This window comes from Falco punctatus (assembly GCF_963210335.1).
Source record: "Falco punctatus genome assembly, chromosome: 5".
Classification (NCBI taxonomy): Eukaryota; Metazoa; Chordata; class Aves; order Falconiformes; family Falconidae; genus Falco; species Falco punctatus.
Genome location: NC_137584.1, coordinates 87,546,379 through 87,570,242, shown reverse-complemented (window position 1 = coordinate 87,570,242; position 23,864 = coordinate 87,546,379). Strand labels below are relative to the sequence as shown.

At 35.7% G+C, this 23,864-nt stretch overlaps 1 protein-coding gene across 5 annotated transcripts in view; it reads right to left on the bottom strand.

Moving 5' to 3' along the window:
- Positions 1-23,864, bottom strand: part of CNST (consortin, connexin sorting protein) — a 61,708-nt gene that overhangs the window by 33,543 nt on the left and 4,301 nt on the right. For all 5 annotated transcript variants that reach the window (XM_080390473.1, XM_080390472.1, XM_080390470.1 and 2 more), the window contains 3 exons: positions 13,580-14,014; positions 6,137-6,342; positions 1,602-1,632 (listed from right to left, as the gene is read on the bottom strand). In XM_080390473.1, the coding sequence (XP_080246599.1) occupies positions 1,602-1,632; positions 6,137-6,342; positions 13,580-14,006 (664 nt within the window). In that variant the 5' untranslated portion in view covers positions 14,007-14,014. The remainder of the gene's footprint in view (positions 1-1,601; positions 1,633-6,136; positions 6,343-13,579; positions 14,015-23,864) is intronic.

Genomic DNA, 23,864 nt, shown 5'->3' with positions numbered 1-23,864 from the left:
CAATCCCTGCTTTCAAGAAATCTGTTATTAGAAACAGAATTACAGATCACAGAGATAGCCTTAGAGGATCACAGCAACAAACCCTCAATTATTGTTAATATGAAGTTCTACGCTGGATGAATTAAAATGTCTGTCATGGATAATTAATACCGTGCAACACGATCAAGTAAGTTCTTTATTAACCTCAGGAAACTGATGGTTGTGAGCACGGAGGAGATATCCTTCATAAATATGTATTATATAGTGGTATTGAATTCCACACATCAGGTGTACATTGCATTAAAAATATTTCCTTTGATCAGCTTTAAATATAGTGCCTTTTGATTAAAGAAACTTCTATGAAAGAGAAACTCTCTATCATGCTGTTGAATGCATTTTAGATTTACTGTACTTGCCCCTGCAGAGCCATAATTTACTACATGCCTAATTTTTCCATTCCTTTAATTTATGCTGTTTATTTTGGATTTTCTGATGGATGCTTTTGAAGTAGGATGACCAAGAAAGAAATACAGTCTTTAAGACAGTGATGGATATTTTATTTTATATACCGTTTCTATAATATTCCAACAGTTATTTCTCTGGGTTTGTATTACAGGCTAATATAATTTGGCTAGGCTTCAAGGATACCTTTCCAGGTTTCTTATTCTTTGTTATTTAACCATTACAATTGCCTATTTGCTGTATTTTGTTTGTTACAAATTACATAATAAAGAAATAATATGTATGCACAAATACTGTAATTTATGATGCATCTTAGTGAACCACATATACCTGAAGGGCTTACCAGTCTTGCCTCTTCTTTTTATAGTCTGATCATTTTCCCTTAACAGCAACCAGAGGAAAACCCAGTCCACCTTTTCTAGAAATGTAATTTCACTTTAAGATGTAATGTAATTGTTCTTTCCCGCAATTACTGAAATATATGAGAGCAATTAGCAGAAGTTCAACTACTGTAACTTTTTTACTAAAGTTGTTTGTATTATCTGGGAACAATCAAAAGGAATTGGACCATTGAACTAGCTGTTCCCAGAAGCAATTACCCATATTTTCCTATGGCAGTTTCTCAAACTACCTTGATATAATTTTGACTAATTAGCATTTGCCAAACAACACGTTGCTATTGTTTTCAGGTTGCTGGTCTCCTTTAGCTCAGTGTGCTTGATATTTTTATTCTAATCTAGATACTTGTAGTACATATTCTAATCAACTGCTGTGATAATTTTGTTCTGACTATAACAGTGCCTTATTTGATATAATGGAATCCATACCCTATCTAGATTGGACATATTCCCAGCTACTAACACTTAGAATAGAACTTATCATATAAACCCAGAAATATTTTCTTTGAAAATATTTTCTTACTTCCCTGTTTATGCACAACCACTAATGATCGTATCAGTTTGCTTAACTCATATTCCAGCTGTTTGATTAAGGACTTGCTAACATGCTGTATATTCACTCATGAGTAAATTACTGCTGTTCACTTCTTTCTAATCCTGACCCACAACCTGTGGGTCAATGGTAAAGCATTTATCTTTTTATGTTTTATCTTGTCAGATTATTTTAATATCGCATAACAATTTCTACAAGTAAAAGGATACATTCCTCCTCTTGAAAATAGGTCTCAGCTATCTGCAAAAGTAAAAAGAGAAAAGTTAGGATTCTATAATTTTCATGAGAGTGGTAAGGATATAACATGAACTTTTTATCATAGTTTTAAACATCTGGTTTGCAGGTTCATATTTAGTTTGGGTGAAATACTAATGTTCAGACTAAATACATATATTCTTATTCTAGGAAAGATGTTTAAAAAGAATATCAAACAACAAAGAAATATTAAGTCTTCACACAAATACGAATTTGCCCAAATGTTAGTTGGGTTTTATCTTATTACAACAACAAAAAATTATTTCACAATTTTTTTTAATGATTTAAAACTTTTAAAATTACCTATAACAGAAGTACTGTGTTTACTGATACAAGTTGAAGAGTCTGAATTCTGTTATTGACCATTGCTTCTTTATGTTTGACCAAATTAGGATCATTGCAAGCTCTCCTGAGCATTACAGTGCAATGTGATAAAATGGAGAAATGGAGGTTTCCTGACTGATGAGAAAGAACAATCTTCGGATGAAAGACACTAAAAGTATTACATATCACAGCATCAGATATACCAACGACCTTCCTGCTTACCGTCTATCTACAATAAATAATTACAACACATATCTGAAATACACAGAATTTGAAATATGTACAATATGAATATTTGAAATTCATGAGATAAATGTAAAAGGACTCAAGTTCTTAATTGTCATCTGTATTACTTCTAGTCCATCCAAAAAAGCAGACCATTGCATCAGCTTTCTACCACTTCCTTTCCTGAAGCTGCTCTGCTGTGTTAAAGATTTAAAGACCCTCCGCCTCATGTGTCGGTTCACTAAGCCTAACATCCTGATAGCCAAAGCTCTTCAACAATAGAGCAAGTCATGGAGTTAAGCCAGACAGCAGTTCTTTGATTTGTACCACAGCTGCTAAGACATGGAACAAATCTACAGCTCTTCCTCCTTACGCTGACATTTCTGTAACAGAACAATTAAAATTGGATTTGTAACATGACAGCTTTGCCACTAAGATGACCATTGAAAAAAAACCCAAAAAATCACAACAATCCTCCAAGCCTTGTTCTCTTAGATGGATGTTGAGTTAATACAGATATGTCAAAACAAAGAAATAGCAGGGAGTTGACACAAGAAATAAGCAAACTTTCCTTGTTGCCTTTAGAGCTCAAAGTGCTAAGGAGGTTTAATACAAAGAACAAAAGTCATTCCAAAGCAGTTACTGAGAACCAGGAAAATCAAACATAAAAGAGATTACATATAGAATATTTGAACACCTAAGTCAATCTCCAGCCCTTCTAGCTTAACAAAATGCATAAACTGACATTAAATGCTGCTATAACAGCTGCCATCTTAGCCAATGGGTAGGACTTGAACAAGAGATCTCTATGCCTTAGCATGCAAGATGTCCAGATGCAACATCTTAAAAAACAACGTCACCCTGGCTGGGTAATTTTATAATGCCTATGTTTAAGAGATCACTGCAAATACATGCTCACCAAGGGTTTATACACTGAGAAGCTATGTATAAACCAGGAACACAGGCATGTAAACATAAGGGAAAATTATGTTCCCATATACCAAGGTACTGCTAGATCAAAGCTACATGTTTTAATTACAGACTACTGAAATAGATTTACTATCCCTTTCCTAGAGATGCTTTTTATTTCAACCAGCTATTTCAAGGCCAAAATTATAAGCACGGAAGTGGCTCCAGAAGAAAAGTCAAGATGCCAGTTAAAAAAAAAACAACTTACTTTGTTAATCAAGTATAGGTACCATTTTTTAAATTTGTTTTGGGGGGTTTTGATTTCTTTTTGGGTGCTTTTTCCCCCCAGAACTGAAGTAAAGGATTGTTTCTCGGACTAGAATGGCAAAGACACCACTGTACTACAGTCTATGCAACCAGCTCAAAGAAAGCAAGTACCTAAAGACAGTCAGAAAATAAGCATGTTTCTAATCAGAATTTCACTTTGACTCTGGTGAGGAGTATTATAGAAAAGGTAGAGCTGATACCTGGAAATGGAAAGGTGTAACACTGTAGAGAAAAGCTAATGTGGTAACTGAAATATTTTTCTTCTAATTACTCCCTGCAGACAAATAATCTTGAAGATTTGCAACAACTTATTTGTGCTTGCAAGAAAACTGAACAGGCTTTCCTAGAAAGCTGAGGAATACTGATGTTTGTTTGTAAATACAATAAAATAAAAAAATATAAACCTCAGAAGTAAAAATATTTTGCTCAGCAGCATTCTCCAGTATCAGTGACCTTTACAAGCACTAACTCATCCATCTCCAGGGACAGCAAATGTTGGCAGCCTTCCTATTTCCATGCACGGTGTGACAAGGGCCATGGTTGTAAAACATGTGCAGTAATTGCAGGTACCCTGATAGCTAAACATTCAGGTTGAGACACCTCATAGCTGACACTCCATGATTTCTGTGGGTGCACACAAACATTCAGTCTCAAAATCCTTGGGATGTATCAGTTTAGGCACTCATAATTTGAAGGGCTCATCAAGTGGACGCTTTTGTAAAAGTCTAAAGATGACTGCTCAAAAAAGACAGCAACTTGATAGTGGGTCTAGATTACAAGCTGTGTATTCCTAGCTCAGCCTTATCTCTAACCACTGTACGATTCTGAGCCCAGTACCTCCAAAAGAGAACTGGTAAGTCACTTCTATGGTTCTTTAATTTTTATTCGCATTGGGTTTTATCCACATTTTGTCTGCTATCTACAGCAGTCTCTGAAGGATTTTTGGAGCTGCCAAAGCTCTGTATTTATGTTAAATATACAGTGCTTCTTAGATTCTGTAACAAATGCTAAACAAATCACATGAATCCCATTTGAGATAGGAAAAAAATTACATCCTATTTTAATTAAAAGTTCACCCTTAGAACAGCCCCTAATATCCCACAGCCTTTAAATATTTAATATAGGCTTCCCACTAACAATGCAGATTGTAAATACTCCAGAACATCTGATGCAGCTCTTTATTTTATATTGAATTTTGTCATACAGAATAAAAACAGAATATGATAGAAGAGTATTTGCTAGACTTGGCACAAAAGAAAGTTACTGGCAGGCTGTATTAGCAATCTGAAAAAAGACGGAAGATGACAGGTTAATTCACTGGAAAAGTAAAAAAAAATCTTGATAGACTCACTTTATACCAAAACATGAATGCTATCTTTAAAATCCTTTATTTTTTCCCCAGATAAAGAAGTGTTTTGTATCCTTGTAAGTTCTGTCAGCTTTCTATTCTAAACGCTCGATAATTCTTACAAGAAAAAGAGCTGGTGTTTGATTACATGTTTAAATCTGGAAATGCAGATTCTGTTCTCAGTTCTGTCACAATTCCTGTTTGACTTTCAACAGGTTGTTACCCTTACAGTTTGGCTTCCTTATCTAAAAAGCAGCAAACAGATTTCACCTCCACCATGTTTTGCATCACTCTGTAATATTTGCAATGCATTTTGAAATTTCTGCCCTAACTCTGTTTTTTTCCAAAACAGACCTTTATACCGACTCATGAACAACCACCCTAACATGGCTAAAAGTACAAACAAAAATAAAGAGTTCAAATAAATTAAGGAACGATAGCAAATATTTTCATTCAAACGGATTAAAAAAAAAAATTCTATGTCAAGTGTAAATTATCTGTAATTTGCAATACTAAAGAGAAACCTATTTCTCAAATATAATTGCTTATTTATATTGAAGATAATAAGAATGCAGGAGTGTCATCACAGTTCAGAACTTTAAAGTATCACAATCATCCAGTTTTTCACATTAAAAATAATGCAACTAAGTCAAATCACAGGCAGTACACTATTTATATATACAGCTCATATTACACCCTACACACAAACATTCTGCTCTTCTAGTCCACTGGTCTGACACAACTAAACTGCCAATAAATACTGCATCAAGTCCTATTGACATACTCATCCTGCATCATAATCTCCAGAAAGAAAAACATCCTGGTCAGTTTTTGATTTGAAAAGAAATCTTTCACTCAGCATTTCCTCTGGCCTTACAGGTGTGGCAACTGTGCTATAAAAAAAGTATACACTAAGCAACCTTGAATGTTAGTGTTCATGATGAAATCCATGCTAGAAAGAAGTCTGCAACAGCAAAAGTAATTCCAGATTTAAAATGTTATCTAGACATCAGCTGTCTTGTACGTATACCAGTGTCTTACAAACCATATTTAAGGTATGAAGACTGATTTTCCTAAATCATCACGCCAAACTAGAATTTCATCATTTGAGGAATTATAAACCCCATCCTTAAGACTTTCCTCTAACTGCAGAATACACTTTCAAAGCAATTTATAGTTTTAAATACATTAGAAGACCTTAGAGGAGATACTTGCTTTGAACACCCATTATAAATCAAAATACCCTGTCCAGGTACAAATATTGGTGTATGTTGAGTTAATGCATTTTTTCCTAATGAATAAAGGTCTCAATTAAAAACAAAATTGTGAGCAACATCCCAGAATCATAGGAAGTACCTGATGGAGACACAGGGGCAGTATCTTTGAATCCATCTGCTCAACCTCTTCACGGAGCAAAGAGAAAAGAGACTGCAACGTCTGTTTTTGTTCTTTTTGGTTAAAGTTTTCATTTGCTTCAATAGCACCTTCATCATGCGCAGAATCTGCGTCTGTAGTAAGAGTACTTTCCTCCTTGATTGCTGTGGTTCCCACTGTAGGAACTCCTTTAAAAAGAACAAGTACTTAGGTTAGAATTCAAAAAAATACATCAAGTTGCTTTTTTAGGAAATTTCAACATAAAAGCTATGAATAAAACCCTAGTATCTTAAATAACATCCCTGCATGTAAATAAAATGCTGGTCTTGTCAGAATTAGTTGTGATAGATCTGTCTCTGTCAGCTCACCTACCTGAAAAAGCAAGGTAACATACATAAAGTATACTTGCACATTTCTAACATGGACCTGACTTTAACTTGGGGCAAAAAAATCCTCCTGGTCTAAACTGTTCTACAGAGTTATTAATAAGAGACCAGGATGGCCTAAAATAAAAAGTGTTGTGACTGGTGTTAGTTTCAGTTACAAAACCCAATACTTCGGTCCAAATGGATAAACTTCACTAAGACAGAACTGAAATATAGCAGAGACAGAAAGCTGGGTTGTTTGCAACACAGTTTTTCTCAAAAAGGGAAAAAAGAAGGCAGGCAAGGAGAGTGTGAATGTTCTCAGTTTGCCTCTTCACTCCTGCCAAGGACCTTGTACAGCCAGACGTCCCAGGAAAGGAAGGAAGGAATGAAGGACAATTCGACCTGTTCTTCAGATGATAACACAGGAGCTCCTCCCAAAGATGACAGGATCTTAAAGGACAGAAAGAAGCAGATGATGACAGAGGGGGATTCTACTGTGGAGGACATATGTCCAGGGGGACTGTCCTGCTAAGTGTAAAGGAAAACCTCCCTAGATAGTTGGACGGTTCATTCAGCCTGGCAGAAAAGGAAACCCTGTCAGTTTTGGGCCTCTTACTTCAAGAGGGACACGGAGGTGCTGGATCGTGTCCAGAGAAGGGCAACGGAGCTGGGAAAGGGACTGGAATACAAGCCTTACGAGGGAACTGGGGTCTTTAGCCTGGAGAGGAGGCAGCTGAGGGGGGGAACCTCATTGCTCTCCACAACTACCTGACAGGAGGCTGTAGGCAGGTGGGGTCGGGCTCTTCTCCCAAGTAACAAACAGAAGGTCAAAAGGAAGCAGCCTGAAGCTGTGCCAGGGAGATTCAGGTTGGATATTAGGAAAAAATTCTTCATGGAAAGGGTGGCCAAGCACTGTAACAGGCTGCCCAGGGAGGTGGTGGAACTGCCATCCCTGGAGGTGTTTAAAAAAATGTGCAGATGTGGAGCTTAGAGGCATGGTTCAGTGGTGGGCTTGGCAGTGCTGGGTTAACGGTTGGAGTTGATGATCTCAAAGGTCTTTTCCAACCTAAATGATCGTATGACTTGAGACTCCAGGGAATAAGCCAGTAGTGGTGACCTACGTTGGTAGTAATGACGTACACTGAATTTAGCCTTCAGAACTTCTTGCTAAGCAGAAAACTAGGTTCTCCATGGTATATATGTTTCCTGGCAGTCCACTGTGGCCTGCCTCCAATTCTATAGAAGTCAAAACAGTCAGACATGCAGGTGGAGGACTGGCAATATGTACGATAGATAATGTAAAGCTTAACAGTACAAAAATGTTACTGAGTGCAAATCCCCTATTTTATTGTTAGAAATGAAATATCTGTAGTATCTTGCTGATCATGAATATGATAGTTATCAGGAAATGTTAAATGAGATTAGAGAAGTGTAGAGCAGTCAGCAGTAGTGGGAGAAATCAATTACCCACATACAGACTGGACCAGTTTCTCATGAAGATCACAGAATAAAAGGAATAAATGATGGCTTCCTGTAACACACAGTCGTAGGTGTAACCAGAAAACTACAGTTTATACCACCAATTAATATTTCTTTTTCCATGAAACTACATCGAACTTGATACATTTACAAAGAACTCAAGTTTTTAAAAAACAATCCCATAATTTTTTGAAACAATTTAGAAAATTTGGCTACTGAAGTGTGCACAATAGACTTTTATAAACTCAAGTTATGATGAGTATGTTATTATTCCCTAGCTACACCCAGTTTCTGAAAATCATGTTATTTAAAAGTGTCATCCCCCTCCCCAGTGGGGGACACAGTTTCAAGTAACCATCACACTGTTTCTACCATTTGGGCACGCAGCGTATTTCAGAACCCCTTGATTCATCACAACTGAAAGATTTAGGGCTTAAGAAAGGCACTAGCTTGTCCACCGAAGGTCCAACCATTTTATTCTTGGTTATTTTAAACTCTTCATTAAGTAAACTATCCAGGTCAAGAGTACTAATAATCTCTGTGGGTGGCTATTTTCACAGGGCTTACTGCCAGACAAAATATGGGTGTAATTTAAGATTGCTTTTTCAATATTAATGCATATGCCTGCTTTTCCAGTATTTATTTGGGCTTGCTGTGGGCCAAAAGCAACAAGAGACATAACTGGCTGCAAGACACAAACCAGGAAGTATTTTCAGAGATGGAATTAAGGTGTCTTTAAAAATACAGCTTTCTGTTCAGCACATGATCATGAAACCAGAAAAGAGGGTCCACATGTTCTGGCAAACCTTTTCTCTCAGAAAAAATCCCCGATCACTTCAAACTGCACTTTATAATAAGTATATATATATAAAAAATAAGCAGTTAATAATCACCTGTCACATCAAAACATGACTATTGACTGAAACATGCTCAATAGCAACTGTCATGAAAAACCTTCATTTTCATGTTATTGTGGTACTTTGCTAAGACATAATTTATAAACTGCGTATTATTCCTACATATAGTTGAGCTATCACTCACTTGGAATCAAATTCTGCCCTCAAATTACTCCCCACATTCTGAAGCAAGGCCTTACAGCCATTCAGGTTAATTCTACCTTCTTCTATTTTAAACACAAGACAGCATTTGTGCCTCAGTGGCACTATAACAAGAATTTTCCTTGAGATACCAATGCTTAGTAATGCTGTTTCATCATAAAGGTGTTATGGGCTAAGAACCCTATTTATTTTTTTTTCCACTATGTTTTTGAAAATGGCACACAACACTGCTTCTTCCTGGAATCAATCGATCTTGCTGTCCAAAGCAGATTTTTTTTTTAAATTACATTTATTTCTGATATTTTAAGAAGCAAGGATTAAGTTTTTTTCACTTTGCAAAGCATTGATATTTACTCTATAACTTAACATTTGGTTCCACACTAGAATGGAAATTTATTTTTATCAAAATAAATGTGAAAAAACACCGAAAATATCAACTTTCCAATAGCCAGAGCATGCACTAGAAATGTAGCAGACAGCTGAGATCAGGTTTCTGTTCTGTGAGACTCAGAGGAGTTTCAGCTGGCATATCCAGTTGGGTATGCCAATGTTTCCCAAGACATGAGGAGAAGGAAATTTTCTCAAAGCTTTCCTAAGAGTTCACTGAAGCAGTGCCATGCTTGCAAAAAGATCCAATTTTGACAGACCTTGTGAATAAAAATTATAAATGCATTTTTCAGTATGTCCCACCCTTTTTGTGTTTCATCAGTACTGCAAGTGTATGAAATTAGAGATGCTTTGCCACCTTCCTGAGAATGAGTCAGAGGTGGAAGTAGGAGGTATTTGCTATCAAAATAAAATTATGGATATTGTCCTCTTTTTTTCATTGAAATTTTAATTTTCACATTCAGTAGCATTAGCTTAAATCAGCTGTAACAGAAGTTTCTAGTACAGAAAACATATGGTAATCCCTTTTTTTAAACGTTCTTGGTACTCAATACCAGAAAGCTAGTTCAGACTGATTCATTCAGAAACCATTAAAAAAAAAAAAAAAAGAAAAAAAAAAGAAAAAAAAGAAAAAAAGACCAGCAAGTATTAAAAAAAAAAAAGCTTTTAAGACAGTAGTATTGGTAAAGATGTAATTCTGCCTGAGCAAGCTCAAAATCTTGTTTAGTGGTTTAGTGTGGAACAGAACCCTAAATAAAATAACATTCCTAGAATTTTCATATAATTTGACTAGTTTATATTCATATATTTCATTTGCTGCAACACCAAATTCATCCCAGTCACTCCACTTTCTTCTTCCACCTTCAAGCTGCTTCAAGAAATAAGTTGAATAATTTACAGGAAAAGCATATGTTGCAGAATTTAACTTAGGGTAAAATGATTAAGTGTAAGTAACTGTGCTATATTATATTAAGGAATTCCACACTGATTTTACAACACCAAGTTACTAGTTATGCCAGGACTGATCTTTTGAAAAATATGAAATTATTTACAGAGACTAGAAGTCCACATTTACAAAAATACATTGAAGCAGATGACACCTCATGAATCACTATCTCTACTGCACTAAAGTCAGTACAATTCATTACAAGGAAATCAAGTATGAATAATCGTCAAAGTTTAAATTTGTCAATTTAAATTTACCTCACTTCTTGAGCATCAGGTATCCTCAAACAGATATAATCGCAGTCTATTCAAAACTATTATTAGTATACAAAAAGAACGTTGAGAGAAATTTGGGATCCAGAAGCTATAGACTTGTCAATTCATTCTTAGTATGTTTACAGGAGCATCAAGACAGCTAAAAGGAGGTGCTTCTTCAAACAACACATAGGTGAAATCTTGGAACTACTTACCCCAGGACACCGAAATGGACTCAAGAAACCAACTGCAAGTCAGGTGACACATTCACTATAAGCTACTGCAGTCTAGCAGTTCCCACCTGGGGGAGCCCTGAATGGATACTTGCTGATGGCAAGGAGAGCGCATGAACAAATCACTACCTCTTTGCCTTGTCCTTCATACTCTTACCTAACCATCCTTTATTAGCTACTGTCAGGAGAAAGGTATTGAACTAGGTAAACCTTCAACCATATATAGTTATTCATAATCTTGCATTCCAGTCCAATGATTGTAGGACCTAGGATAATTCTAGCCCTAACACATTCCAAGCATATACAGAAACATAATAATCAAATACTTAGAAGTGTTTATGCTTTATAAGCAGCTATTTAGAGGGTTTCAAACATGTTGCACATGTAAGCACTCGCTCTTTCTTCTGAAGATTAACTTATTTAACAATTATCAATCTTCTGCTGAGTAAGTCCCAAATAAATAAAAAAAGCAAAAATGTAGTTTTCCATATTCTAGGCTCATTGCTTTAATCACTAGCAAGAGAAGGAACATGAACAACACGCTTTTTAAGTCAAATCTCGTATTTTCCAGAATGGCAACATTTAACAGAGACCATAACAGGTTTGCTTACAGGGAAAGAGAAGATTCATAAATCTCTTCTTTAGCTATGAGTCCAAGTAACTCATCCGTGATTTCTCAATAGTTAATAAAATTTTTTAAAATATCACCATAATACATGCCATACAGATATTTAGTTTGTGACTCCAGCTTGCTTGTGTGGCACTCTGCTGTCACCCACTCAGGGATCTTCCACTCTGGTTTGATTATTCTCTCCTTTATCTCTGAGTTGGTATAAAGTCAAGAAAGCTAGTTTGGTTCTTTTATGTAGAGGAATACTCAGGAATTGTTTAAAATAGCTAGTGTTAAAAATTAAATGGAAGATTCTCACTAAAATAAAGACATTTGCAACATCAAGAAATTGTGACACAATCACCGCATTGTGTGGAAACAGGAGAACCATCATCTGAGAATATCTAAAAGGCTAAATGTAAACTAACCTGTAATTAGTGGGAGATATAATGCAATTTTATATTTTAATCTTCCTTTCTGTAATAGTCAAGGTTCTTACTATTAAAGTAGTAAAACTTTGTTCATAGGTATTCAACCAAACTCTTAAAAGCAGGACATTCTCTGTTGTGGTATTATACTTATCTGTATTTCAGATTTCTTCTTTGTGCCTTAAAACAGTGATCTACTGTGCACAGCTTGTTTTTCTGCATTAGTTGATTGCATTTCTCAACAGGAATACAAACTAACGCAGAGAGAATACAAGCAAAGTTTAACTTCCAGTGTTTGGGCAAATTTCTCATTTTCTTCCTTTTGTGGTCCTTCAGACATCTCTGTCCACACATCTGAATCACATTTCATCAACTTTTTATTTTGTTATTCCTGTCATACAGATAACCGGTTCTCAGTTACTTCTGTCAATCTCTTTTTTTAATTAAGTATTTTCTTCTATTTTTAAACATTAAATATACAGTTGAAATTTATACTTAATGACTGTCTGCATGATTTAATGGGAATTCATCGTCCTTATGATGATGGTAGTTTTCAGGATCCTCTTATCTCTACTAGAAAATAAAATTTTTCTCTTCTAGATTTTGCCTATATGTACAAGACATGGAACGCAAGGCTTCCTTCCTTTCTCTCTTTACTTATTTTATTATTCTTTAAGATCATCATCAGTTTTCAGACTAGGCCATAAAAAAATGCTGTTTATCCAGAAAATTTTATTTTAAAATTATCTATTTTAAGTAGCTGAATTCCCTCTCTACTCAATCTTTAGATGGGAAAAAAGAAAAAAAAGAAAAAAAAGCTGGCTTGATTCAGCTGTTCTAAGTGTTCCAAGCAACTTTCAAACACATCTATACAATGAAATACACTGATTTTAATTAATGTATTTGCAGCACTATGACACATAATCTTTATGATTTATGGCAAAAAACCTAATATAATAACACATTGTGTTGATGCAGACAAATCCTACTCATTCAAAAACAGCAGAAGCATCTCAAATAAGAGCATGTAATGAACATTTGCATTTTCCTTATCCAATTCATACTGAAAAGATCTGAAGGAGAAGTAACACAAAAAATTGGTACAAACCCATTTCTGAACAGCTCATTACCCTAAACAGGGTAATAAATAAAACATCCTAGGACTATTTATTAAAATTTGAAAAATGTAAGTGAATTTTGACAACAGCAGGCCAAGGTGAAACTATTTGGTACACATACCAAGATTTCAAACCTTGACAGTGAATCAAGACACCAAAATCTTGCACTTGAGCACAATGTTCAAATGAACAAAACCATACTGCCTGAATTTCTGGCTCTTCTGATTTGGAAGTCAGCCCAATTTCCATACTGAAATTCTGCACCTCCCTCTACTTGTGCTTCCTTGATGTTCCGTTTGCTACATAGCCAACATTTAAATACAGAAGGTGAAAACATCTAGAGCTGAATCTGATTTAGAACCATTAACAATTCTGGGGAAAAAAATCCCAAAACCAACAAACCAAAACCAGAAAACCACCTTTAGTGAAATTTTTAAAATAATTAGTATGACAACTACAATATATCTTTCTTATTCGTTCACAGATTATAATTACAGTGCTATTATTTTCAATAAACAGAACAAAACATTTTTTTATAAAATACCTTTAGATTTTTTACTGGAACTTCTTTTGCTTCTTGGACTTCTTTTTCCACCTGGTTGTTTTTCTATAATAGGCTTTTCCTCCAGCTGGGGGTCCATATGGACATTCACAGATCTCTCAGTCTCACTTTCTTTACAGCTTGGGGTACAGTCTCCACTGTCCATATTCTCATTATTATTGATGCTGTCCTGCTCACCTTTATCCTGTCGTCCCATAGCAATGCTGCTACTAGTCAGAACCTCATTCCCATCATTGTCAAGTTGATTTTCATTTTCATCCGCTGAAGAAACCAAATGAGATGCCAAACTTTCCACCCTATAGTCAGCAGGAAGACTGTCCTTTGAGTCTATTTGTAGATCACTAGGTGAAAATTCTCTGTCATCCATTAGAGCGTTACTTGTTGAACCACTTAATCTCCCTCCAAACATTTTTAGACCTAAAACATAAAAGCAAAAGAAGTATTTATAATATGTAGACTATAATGAATAAATAACCTCGTATTAATGCCAGCCAATAAAGAATTACATTAGCCAAGTGATAACATTTTAAAAGAATGGGAAAATTATTTCAAACTGTAATCTATGGCCCTGTTGTAAGTCTTAAGGCAAAGCATATTTACATACAAAGAGCTATCTATAAACTTGTATTTTTATTCAGTTATAATCTGTTACCTGACCTGATTTTTACAGCAGTGCTCAGCATTACAGATGAGGTAACAAGAAAAACAAAAAGATAAACAGACACCCCCCCTTTAAATCCATAGCTAAAACAAAAGCATTCTTGTCACATAAGATCATAGTTTCCATGAAATAAAAATAAAACAGGGAGGAATAAAAGCAGAACAACCTTTAATTCTGTCACTGATGGTACCATATCAAATATGCTGATAGAGTAACTGTTACAAGAATCAGATGCAAGTAGAACCTGTTTATTGACTCAGATTTTCACTATTTTCAAGAAAACATTCACCATGTCTTCAGTATACACAGAAGCAGATGGTTTGTTAATAAAAAAACCTAATCCCCCACCTACTCTCAGCAGGGGTCGATTTTCCCTTTTTGTGAACATGCACCTCTGATCAATGCTGCAATTAGATGCATATTCACAGGAAAAAAAAAGGTAACTTAGCAGAAGAGTTAGATGGTACTTATACAGGACTGTTATTGTTTCAGTTCCTATCTTTAGCTTTCAGAGGCACGGCAGTACTGCTGGTTTAACTTAGCGACTATATAGATGAAATACAGCTCCATTATGTACATCTCATTAGATTTAGTTCACATATTTTAAGTAGTGAAGCCAAAAAATCAGCAAGCACTCTTGTATTATAGAAAAGCTTAGACGAGCCTCCTACAGCAGCTTCCTATCCTTTCCTTTAAATGAAAAGGCATTTTAAGGAAAACCGTCTCCACCAGGCTTTCTTCAGTCTTATGTCCCAGTATATATAACTGAAGTAACTGAAATAAAACTTGCTAAATATGCAAGATAATGTTTAATTTTACTTGCTAGAAGAATTCAAACTGCAGAAAAACAGAAAAAATGCCTTAAGAGAATAAGTAGGTTTTCCTTCATACACAGAAACATATTTCTTTTAATGATTACTAAAAAGATTTTCCCAATATTATTCTTCCACAACCTCTGTAGTTGCTAAAAGGCCTGGAAAACAGAAAACGTCACTGCGGTCTTCAAGGAGGACAAGGAGGAGGCTTCAGGGAGCTACAGGCTGCTCAGCCTCACCTCAGTCCCTGAAAGGTGATATACCAAGTAATCCTTTTCAGAAAAAAAGAAACCATTTTCAAACATATAAAGGACAAGAAGGTCATTGAGAGTAGTCAGCATGGATTTATGACGGGTAAATAGTGCTTAATAAACTTTATAGGCTTCTACAAAGAGGTGACTGGCTTCAGCAGAGGAGGGGAGAACAATGGATGCTGTTTACCCTGACTCTGGTAAGGCTTTTGACACTGTCTCCAATAACGTCCTCACAAACAAGCATACAAAGTCCAGGCTGCATAAACAGACAGTGAGGAGTTCCAGGGAAGCATGCAGAGGGTGACAAGCCACCACCAGCCGGGCAACAGAAACGCAAAAGTCAGCACCAACTAGGACAACTTCATCTCTGCTTCCAACCTGAAGGATTTATTAACCATTTCCAGCTGTACCAGTTTAACAAAAAATACTGCCTATCCAATAACATACAAGCTGCACCAGGGGAGGTCTAGACTGGACTTGAGGAAGCGTTTCTTTACTGAGAGGGTGGTCAAACACTGGAACAGGCTTCTTGGAGAGGTGGTCAATGCCCCAAGCCTGTCAGTGTTTGAGGCAATTGGACAATGCCCTTAATGAATTAAATGCTTTAACTTTTGGTCAGCTCTGAATTGGTCAGGCAGTTCAACTAGATGATTACTGTAGGTCCCTTCCAACTGAAATAGTCCATTCTATTCTATTCTAGAAGAATAACGAATTGTACACTAGAGACGGAAGTTGTATTTTCCTTTGGCAACCAAATAAGAGAATTGGCTTGCCTTCCTCGAGCACCAGAAAGACAATGAAGGGAACTCTAGAGGAGATACATATCTGAAGAATGCATCTGTTCATTAGAAGGATGTTTCTTAATCAAGCCCTTTTCTCTCAAAGGGAGATAAACACAAAATGAAAGGTTAAAAGGACAGAACTTCAGTCAAACCAGCAAGAATGAGAACTAGAAGATACTCTTTACGACACCCACACTATAGTTATGTTGATTTATTAATAACTGTTCTAAAGCATCAAAAAAACCCAACCAACCCCAAACACTATGTTGAACTTAAAAGGTTCACTTACTATTCCTAGCATATGTAATATTAACTACTGCTGCCCTCCCCAGCTCATAGATGAAATGATATATCAAACAAAAGAGGTTGAATTAAATTGCCCAAAGTCAACAACGAATTCATTTTAACAGCAATAATTAAAAATCAGGATGTCCTACCACCACTCTTGCGTAGTGTAGACAACAGTTTATCCTTTCAACAGCTATCACAGGGAAACAGAAATGTGAATGCATTTGAACAATGTTTCCTACTAGATTATACAAAATGAGGTAAAGATGCTTTTGACAAGTGACAGTTTCTATAGAGGAAGCTGACATTCTGATAGAAAGTATTAACTCATTTCCTTTTAACATGTGGCTAAAATGATAGTCCCTCTCTGGCTGAGAGGCTGGAGAGCTTCTGCACCTAGCATAGATCAACATTTCTTGGTTTATTGTTTGAAACACAGAATTTCTCTAAATAAAAGTAGCCCTGAAAAATATATTCCTTTCTACAGCCCTTATGACTCCTTAGAGAATGAAAATCCAGGAAGAGCCAGTTGAAAGAATTTAGATCAGTCTTGATCTTTTAAAAGGATTTTTTTCCCCAGATGAAGCTTCTTTTCCTTCCTGGTTTCAATGTTGCTATCTGCAATTCCTTCTGACTTTACCAAGGCACAAGGCAGGTACCAAAGTGAAGCTAAATCCTGTAAGAATGAACTTTAGCTCTGTGTAAAAACAAGTAGAAAACTTATTTACAAACAAAAATGGAACTAGTCACTAGTGATTTGAACTATATTTAACAGACCATTAACATGCAGTTACTGAATTTACTGTTTTGCCATTGAAATGAACTGTGCACACAAAGACCGTGCCAAGAATAAAACCTGTTTCTTCCCAGGCACATCTTTCCTCCCTTCATTGGATGCCCAAAATTGAAATAAAAGCTAACACTGAGTAGAACTGTGCTGACCTCTGTTAAAAGATGCCAATGAATCAAAGTGCTTCAGTTCCAGTTGCCACATAGATTCATGCAATTGGCATGTATATCATGGTGATTATAGCATAAATCAAAGATAAGGTGGCAAATACTTGTCAAGCGGCTACAAGACAGTCTGAGTTGAAGATAGCTGTATGTTTGTTTGTTTTAGAACAAACAGTATGTACATTACATAAATACCATGGTACTTCTGTTTTAGGTCAATTTCGATTTTAAAAAGCTTGAGCTCTTCAGTGTTCTCTTTCATGTACTTCATGTAACTACCATAATTTCAACAACTTTTTTAATTGCTCATTTTTGTGTGTGTACAGAGCCTTTCTTCCATCTATCCTTACCAAGGAAACATAAGCTTAAATACAGTTGTTTGGACTGTATTCTGAAAAAAAGCAAGAACTGGGATCTTTCCTGAGCTGGCACAGCCAACATTTGAAGAGAGCATTAAAAAAACACCAAACCAAAGCCACGAACAAATGACACTGCGTCCCCCATAACCTCACACTAACACAGCTCCTCTATCCTGGAAAGCTGGATAACCTGTAAGGTGGTTTTTGTGAATGTTTACTGAATATATAGCATACTATTGCATTGACTGATATCAGAAGTATGTTAGAGATCAAGTTTGTAACACCATAGCTGCTGGCAAAAGGCTAAAAATGTTCTAACATTCAAGAAGTTTATGACAAATAATTTTTTTATTCCATTTGACTGCGTTCATATAGGTCCTCTTCCAAAGACATTATTTTCCCTCTCTCATTCCATGCCACTTAATTATTCTATGTTAAGTAGGGAGATTCAAGTCTTTTAATTCTTTGAAAGCCAGTTTCCCCACTATATCACCTATATTGCTCTATTCAAATTGAATGGGCATTTCAGATTGGTTCCCAGTGTTGCTTCTACTGAATCTTTTCATTCATTTTGATGACAAAACACAGTACCTATGTCAAATCTGCAGTTAACAGCAGTCATAAGTATTTTGGAGGATTTAATTCAAAATTAATTGTGGCAATATGTGCTCCAAAAGGAGTAATGTGAAATTCACTAAGACAAACAGGACACACCGTATCTTTTAGAATAAGTGAAGCACATCTATATGAAATATAGATTAACCAGCCATAGAATCACAGATTCTGTTCTGATGAAAACCCTATTGTAAAGAGATACCAAACAGAAAACTGACTGTCAGTCCAAGAGTTTCCCCCACCCCCCTGAGATCCAATACAGCAGGTATTACAAGCACAAGAGAATTCATTATGTCCTACCAGACACTAATCAATTACAGCCCGGTATTTTTGTTTCGTGCACAATATACACAAAACAAGATGTGCACAAATATGAGAACCTAGATCACAGCCAGGTAAGAGTTTTAGAGAGGAAGGGACAGCACTACATGTAGTAACAGTTATTTAGCCTAGAAAAGGTTGTCATATAAACAACCAAACAGGCTGTCTAGAGATGTTGTGGAATCCCCATTCTTTCACAGAAGCAGCTAAGCAAGTCTCAGGTTTAAGGACAGGTAAAAAACTAGATAGTACCTAGGACTAAGAGAATTTAATTTTCTTTATTGTTGCAGGGGTTTTGTTGTTTTTCTCCCTTTTTAAAAAAAAATACAAGTAGAAAAAAATAATCACGCTGATTCTGTGAAAAGGAAACAGGATTTTTTTTATACCATTGTCTTTACAGAGTTGATGCTTCTACCACTACAACAAAAAAGGAAAACTGTAGAAACACTGAAATATATAAACATATATTTCTTAAAAAGAATAAATCTCTTTATCTTCCTGATAGCTGGTGTACAGATACTTTACAAGACCACATTTAATTTACTGTATTAATAATGAATCTTCTAAAAATTAATACAAACCAATGTGAATACAAAATCAAAACATGTATTGCAAATTCTTACAGTTGCACATTAGTTTCCACATGCAAGTAAGAATGTTGATCTCATTTTATGAACAATTACATTTACTACCAAAATGAAGATGCACCGATGGAGAGGAAACTCTACATGACAGAGTAGCTATATGGCACTATCTGAAAACTACATACAACATACCATTGCGAGTGCACTAGCCTGCAAGAAAAAGAGGAATCCTACTATGCTGTTACAGGAGCTAACAAACAAAAAGTCCCTATGTTTTTCTGAGAAAATGCAGGTGCAATTTCTGCAAACATCTGTTTGCTTCTGATGATGTGAAAGACAAGATACACCTAAAGAACCTGCAATACTATCACCAGATTGCATTACAATGCCTTTGCCTCACCACAGCCAACAAAGAAAACCAGAGAAAAGTACAAGTTGTAGAAGGCGTACATGACCATCACACCATTTGCTGCAGAAGGAAAGAGACAGCAGATGAAGAAGGTAGGCAATTCATTTAGCTATAATCATCTCACAAAGCCAGACCACCTCCAGATAGCAGAATTCTACTCTGAATTGTGTTTTGTGCAACACTTAATGGTTAGAATGCTGCTGTTTTTAAAGAAAGGAAAATACAAATCTGTGTATGCTTCCATTACCCAATCTGCCATCTCTGCAGAAAAAAACTACCGTGTTGTTGTGCTGTGTTATAGCACAGACTCCTTAGTAGTTTGTCATGTCACAAGATCGTCTTACATACAATCCCATTACTGGATAGCCTTGCTATGAAAGAATCTCATCTCCTCCTGACTGTTCAGTTTGCCCTATGCTCAGCTTTGAAATAATGCACTAGAGGTAAAAACATATTTATGTTTTCTGCTTCTGTGTCAGATACATAGTTTCGGAGGTCTATCTCTTCAAACGTGCTAAGTCTGCTGTTCTCCGAGCCGTATTCAGATGTGGGAGTGGGTTATCGAATTTCACTGTATTTACTAAAACGTCCGAGCATGAACACTTTGGTAGTTTGGCACTTTCTGACACTGAAGTGACATTTCTCAAGTGGCAGTGGCATTTAAAGGCATGATGATCTTTACAGCTATAAACAGAAGGAATGGTGAGGTTTTGAGAGGAAGTTCCACATGCTATTTTCAACTTCTACGCTTCCTAGTCATACTGCTTATTCACAGCTTTAATAAACAATGATAAACGTATACCGCCAGGCATAATCTACTCTTCCACATTTAACATTACTATGAAAATATGTTTCAGTCAGCAGTTAAATACAAGGGGTTTGTCTGGGAACAAATAGTATCTTTTATTAGAACATACAGCAGAGTTCTGACAAAAATTTCACACAAACTAGCTCTTTTTCAGCACTCAAAATACACAATGATCAGCTCCCCAAGTGTCTGGAGAGTTTTGAGTTTCAAGCTTCACTAGGACAAATTTCACTGAAAGGTGTAAAAAGGGACCTCACCATTTGATGTGTTCATTTTTTGTTCATGTTCTGGTGATCTGCTGCAGACAAATCTCAGGTAGGGGTAGAAAGGCAGTAGAACAGACTGGTTTAGGAGGACGGAGAATTCTCATCACTGCCACGCTTTCATCAACAGTCTAGACAAACGTTGGTCAAGAACAACCTATAAGCAACTGGTCCTGCCTCAGGGTGCGCAAAACTCCTTTTAAGTCTTACGAGGAGAAGAAATTTGCCTTTTTTGATTCTTACCTTTTCCTTTCTAATTGAAGAACTCTCAGATTGTTGTTACACTTCAGAACATGTATGCAAGTTTGATTACAAAGTATAACAAAAATTAAAAACTCCTACTAGACAAATTTATGCGTCTTTTCTAGGATGAGTACTTTTTTCTTATTAAGAAAAAAACCCAACAAAAGTCCTGCAAGTAAGTACAGACTATTTTTATGAGAATTATTCAGCTCAGCTCACTCTTATCCAAATCTTTATTTTCCAAGGTTCTGAGAAAGCTGATACATCCTATAACCTCGTAAGAGTTAGCTAAGAAAGGCACAATGATCTAAAATCCCTCATGATCTCAGGTAATAACTTTAAAAATATATGACAAGGCAGAAATGACAGAATACAGTCCCTTGAAATGGAGATACAAGAAGAATGAGGCAATTACCTAAAAACTGCCCATCTTTAGAAATGAGAGCATTCAAGACTTTCTGACAGTTGAATTTCATAGTGAGATTGAATTCTACAATTTATACCTGAGGGATGAGCAAGTTTTATAGCCCTCATCAATACAAAAAAAAAATTAGCATGGTCAAAATATTCAGTTAGATCCTAAATCAAGGCCAGAAGCAACCACAAATAGAATGGAAATCTGTCCATAAAATTTATGAAACAGTTCTTTTCTGCAAGTATTACATACCTGCAGTCCCTTTGTTATCAAACCTGTAGGTTCATTCAGAAGGTTAATTAAGAACAGAGCTAACTGTTAGAGCTTCAATAATTGTCATCATTAGAAAATTAGAATATCCAGCAGCTCTACAAAAATGTTGCATCAGTTGGTTTTATATTTCAGAAGAGAAGGACGGTCTAGTTTCTACATTATTGAGTGTCAGATACAAATGACTGAGATCAAATCCTTTCTTTTTTTTGAACCTCCTCTGTGAATTTGGTCAAACTGTTACATCACCTTTAATGCAGTTCTTAACTACAAAATACTGTTTTATTTCACAGAGATGTAACAAAGATGAGCACATTAAAAAGACTGAGCAATAGATATTTTTGTATAGGGGATCATAGAAGGACTGTAAAGAGGACCAAATTTAAGTGTCTGTTTTGTTCAAGTTTTTTGCCTTTAAATGTGTAATTGACAATTCAATCATGTATAAACCGGAAAAGACCTTTAACGTTTAAGATGTTAAATCACAATCCCCCCAAAATTAATTACTGGTGTAACTTAATTGAAGTCAACAAAGCTGCAACCACTCGAACCCGAGTGGTGAATTTAGCTTTGAGTGCTGTTTCAACTCTCCCCTTTCCAACAGAAAGTTATTAAGGTAACTCATTTCAGTTCTAATAGTGTAAATAGATGCTGACTATATGAGATATATCTAATACTTTACACATACTTTTGATTAATAGATCTTGGAGACGTTTTCTAGAGCAGAGGTATCATTTTTTCTATTAGAATTTAAATGTATGTTTGTAATACCTGTCTGTAAACAGACATCTAATCTGGTTTAGATCAGTTTTTTAGAAAACTCTTATTATCAAGGCCACTTTAAGTAGCAGTTTCCATTAAAAAACAAACATCTCTCCATTAGAAAGTCCCAAATATCACAAACATTAATAAAACCTATCATCAGGGCTGTAAGAAGATAAAAACTAATTTCACTTAAAATCCAAAGTGAGATAGTTTAAATGATTCCAAGACAGGAGGAGATTTACAACGTATAGAGACAGTGAATGATTACCATTTCTCCTTGTACTAATGATGTCAGTGCTAAAATAGTAGACTTCAATAGTCTTCCTTGGAAAAAAAAAGAGAAATCCAGCTAAGAAACTAAGCAGCTACCAAGACAACATTGATAGAGGGCATTTTTATATGCCAGCTGTCATGAAATCTTCCTGGGATCTAATGTGTAAGCTCTGCATTGTGAACGTCACTTTATTTTATAAAGACATGAATAAAGGAAGATGCCAAAATATTACTGAACACCTTACAAACTTCTAACTTTCCGGACAGATGCACCCCAATTGTTTATTTTGCCATGAGTCAACTGTAATGCTGTAATGGAATGAACTAACCTGAACTGTGATGCAGGTCCAGCTGAAATACTGGTCTAAAGTAGTAAGATCACCATGCCCTCACTTCAAGGCTAAAAGCACTCAAAATTCCAAGTATTAAACATTAGGAAAGAACCTCCAAAATGTGTACTCCACGTTTGCATATTATTTCAATGAGATATTCATCAAGTAACCCTAAAAGTCTTCCTAAAATGCTCATATTGCAAAGATAGAACAAATAAAAGGATTAGTTTCAGGGTTTTTTTAAATCCCAAACTTATTATGAATTAATCTCAGTTTGCCCTGCAGTGTAATATTATTTGTCCAAACAAAATAAAACATGAAAATTAAACCAATCCCATAGACAGAGATAAGCAGTGTTAAAGCTCACATCATAAGGCCACACATTAGCAATTCAGTTTGGACAGATGGAGCAGTGTATTAGAACAACAGCAGAAAAAACTTCACGCTCCTAAGCAACTCCATTCCTAAAAAGCAAGCATGCAACACACCAAAATTTGTCTAGAGAAATATTTGACACTAACATCATTCTCTTCTACACCTTCCTTATAAGTTAGCAACACATGTTCAAAGATATCACAGTTATACAGTAAGTAGATTAAAAAAAAAATAAAAAAAGAAGTAAAAAAATCTTTAGTGCGACAAGCTCTTGAGCAAGATAACATAGCCAAAGCGTTCAAAATAAAGACTTAGGACAAGACATATACACAAACATGGGCTGAGTGAATTTGAGTCAGCAGAATGTGCTCATCAAAATTCAACGAAGAGGAATTCAGAGAGAAGTAAACAGAAGATGCATCTAGTTGAATGTTTTTACTCCTGTCCACAAAGATTTAATAGCACTTCTTTAAGCATGCAG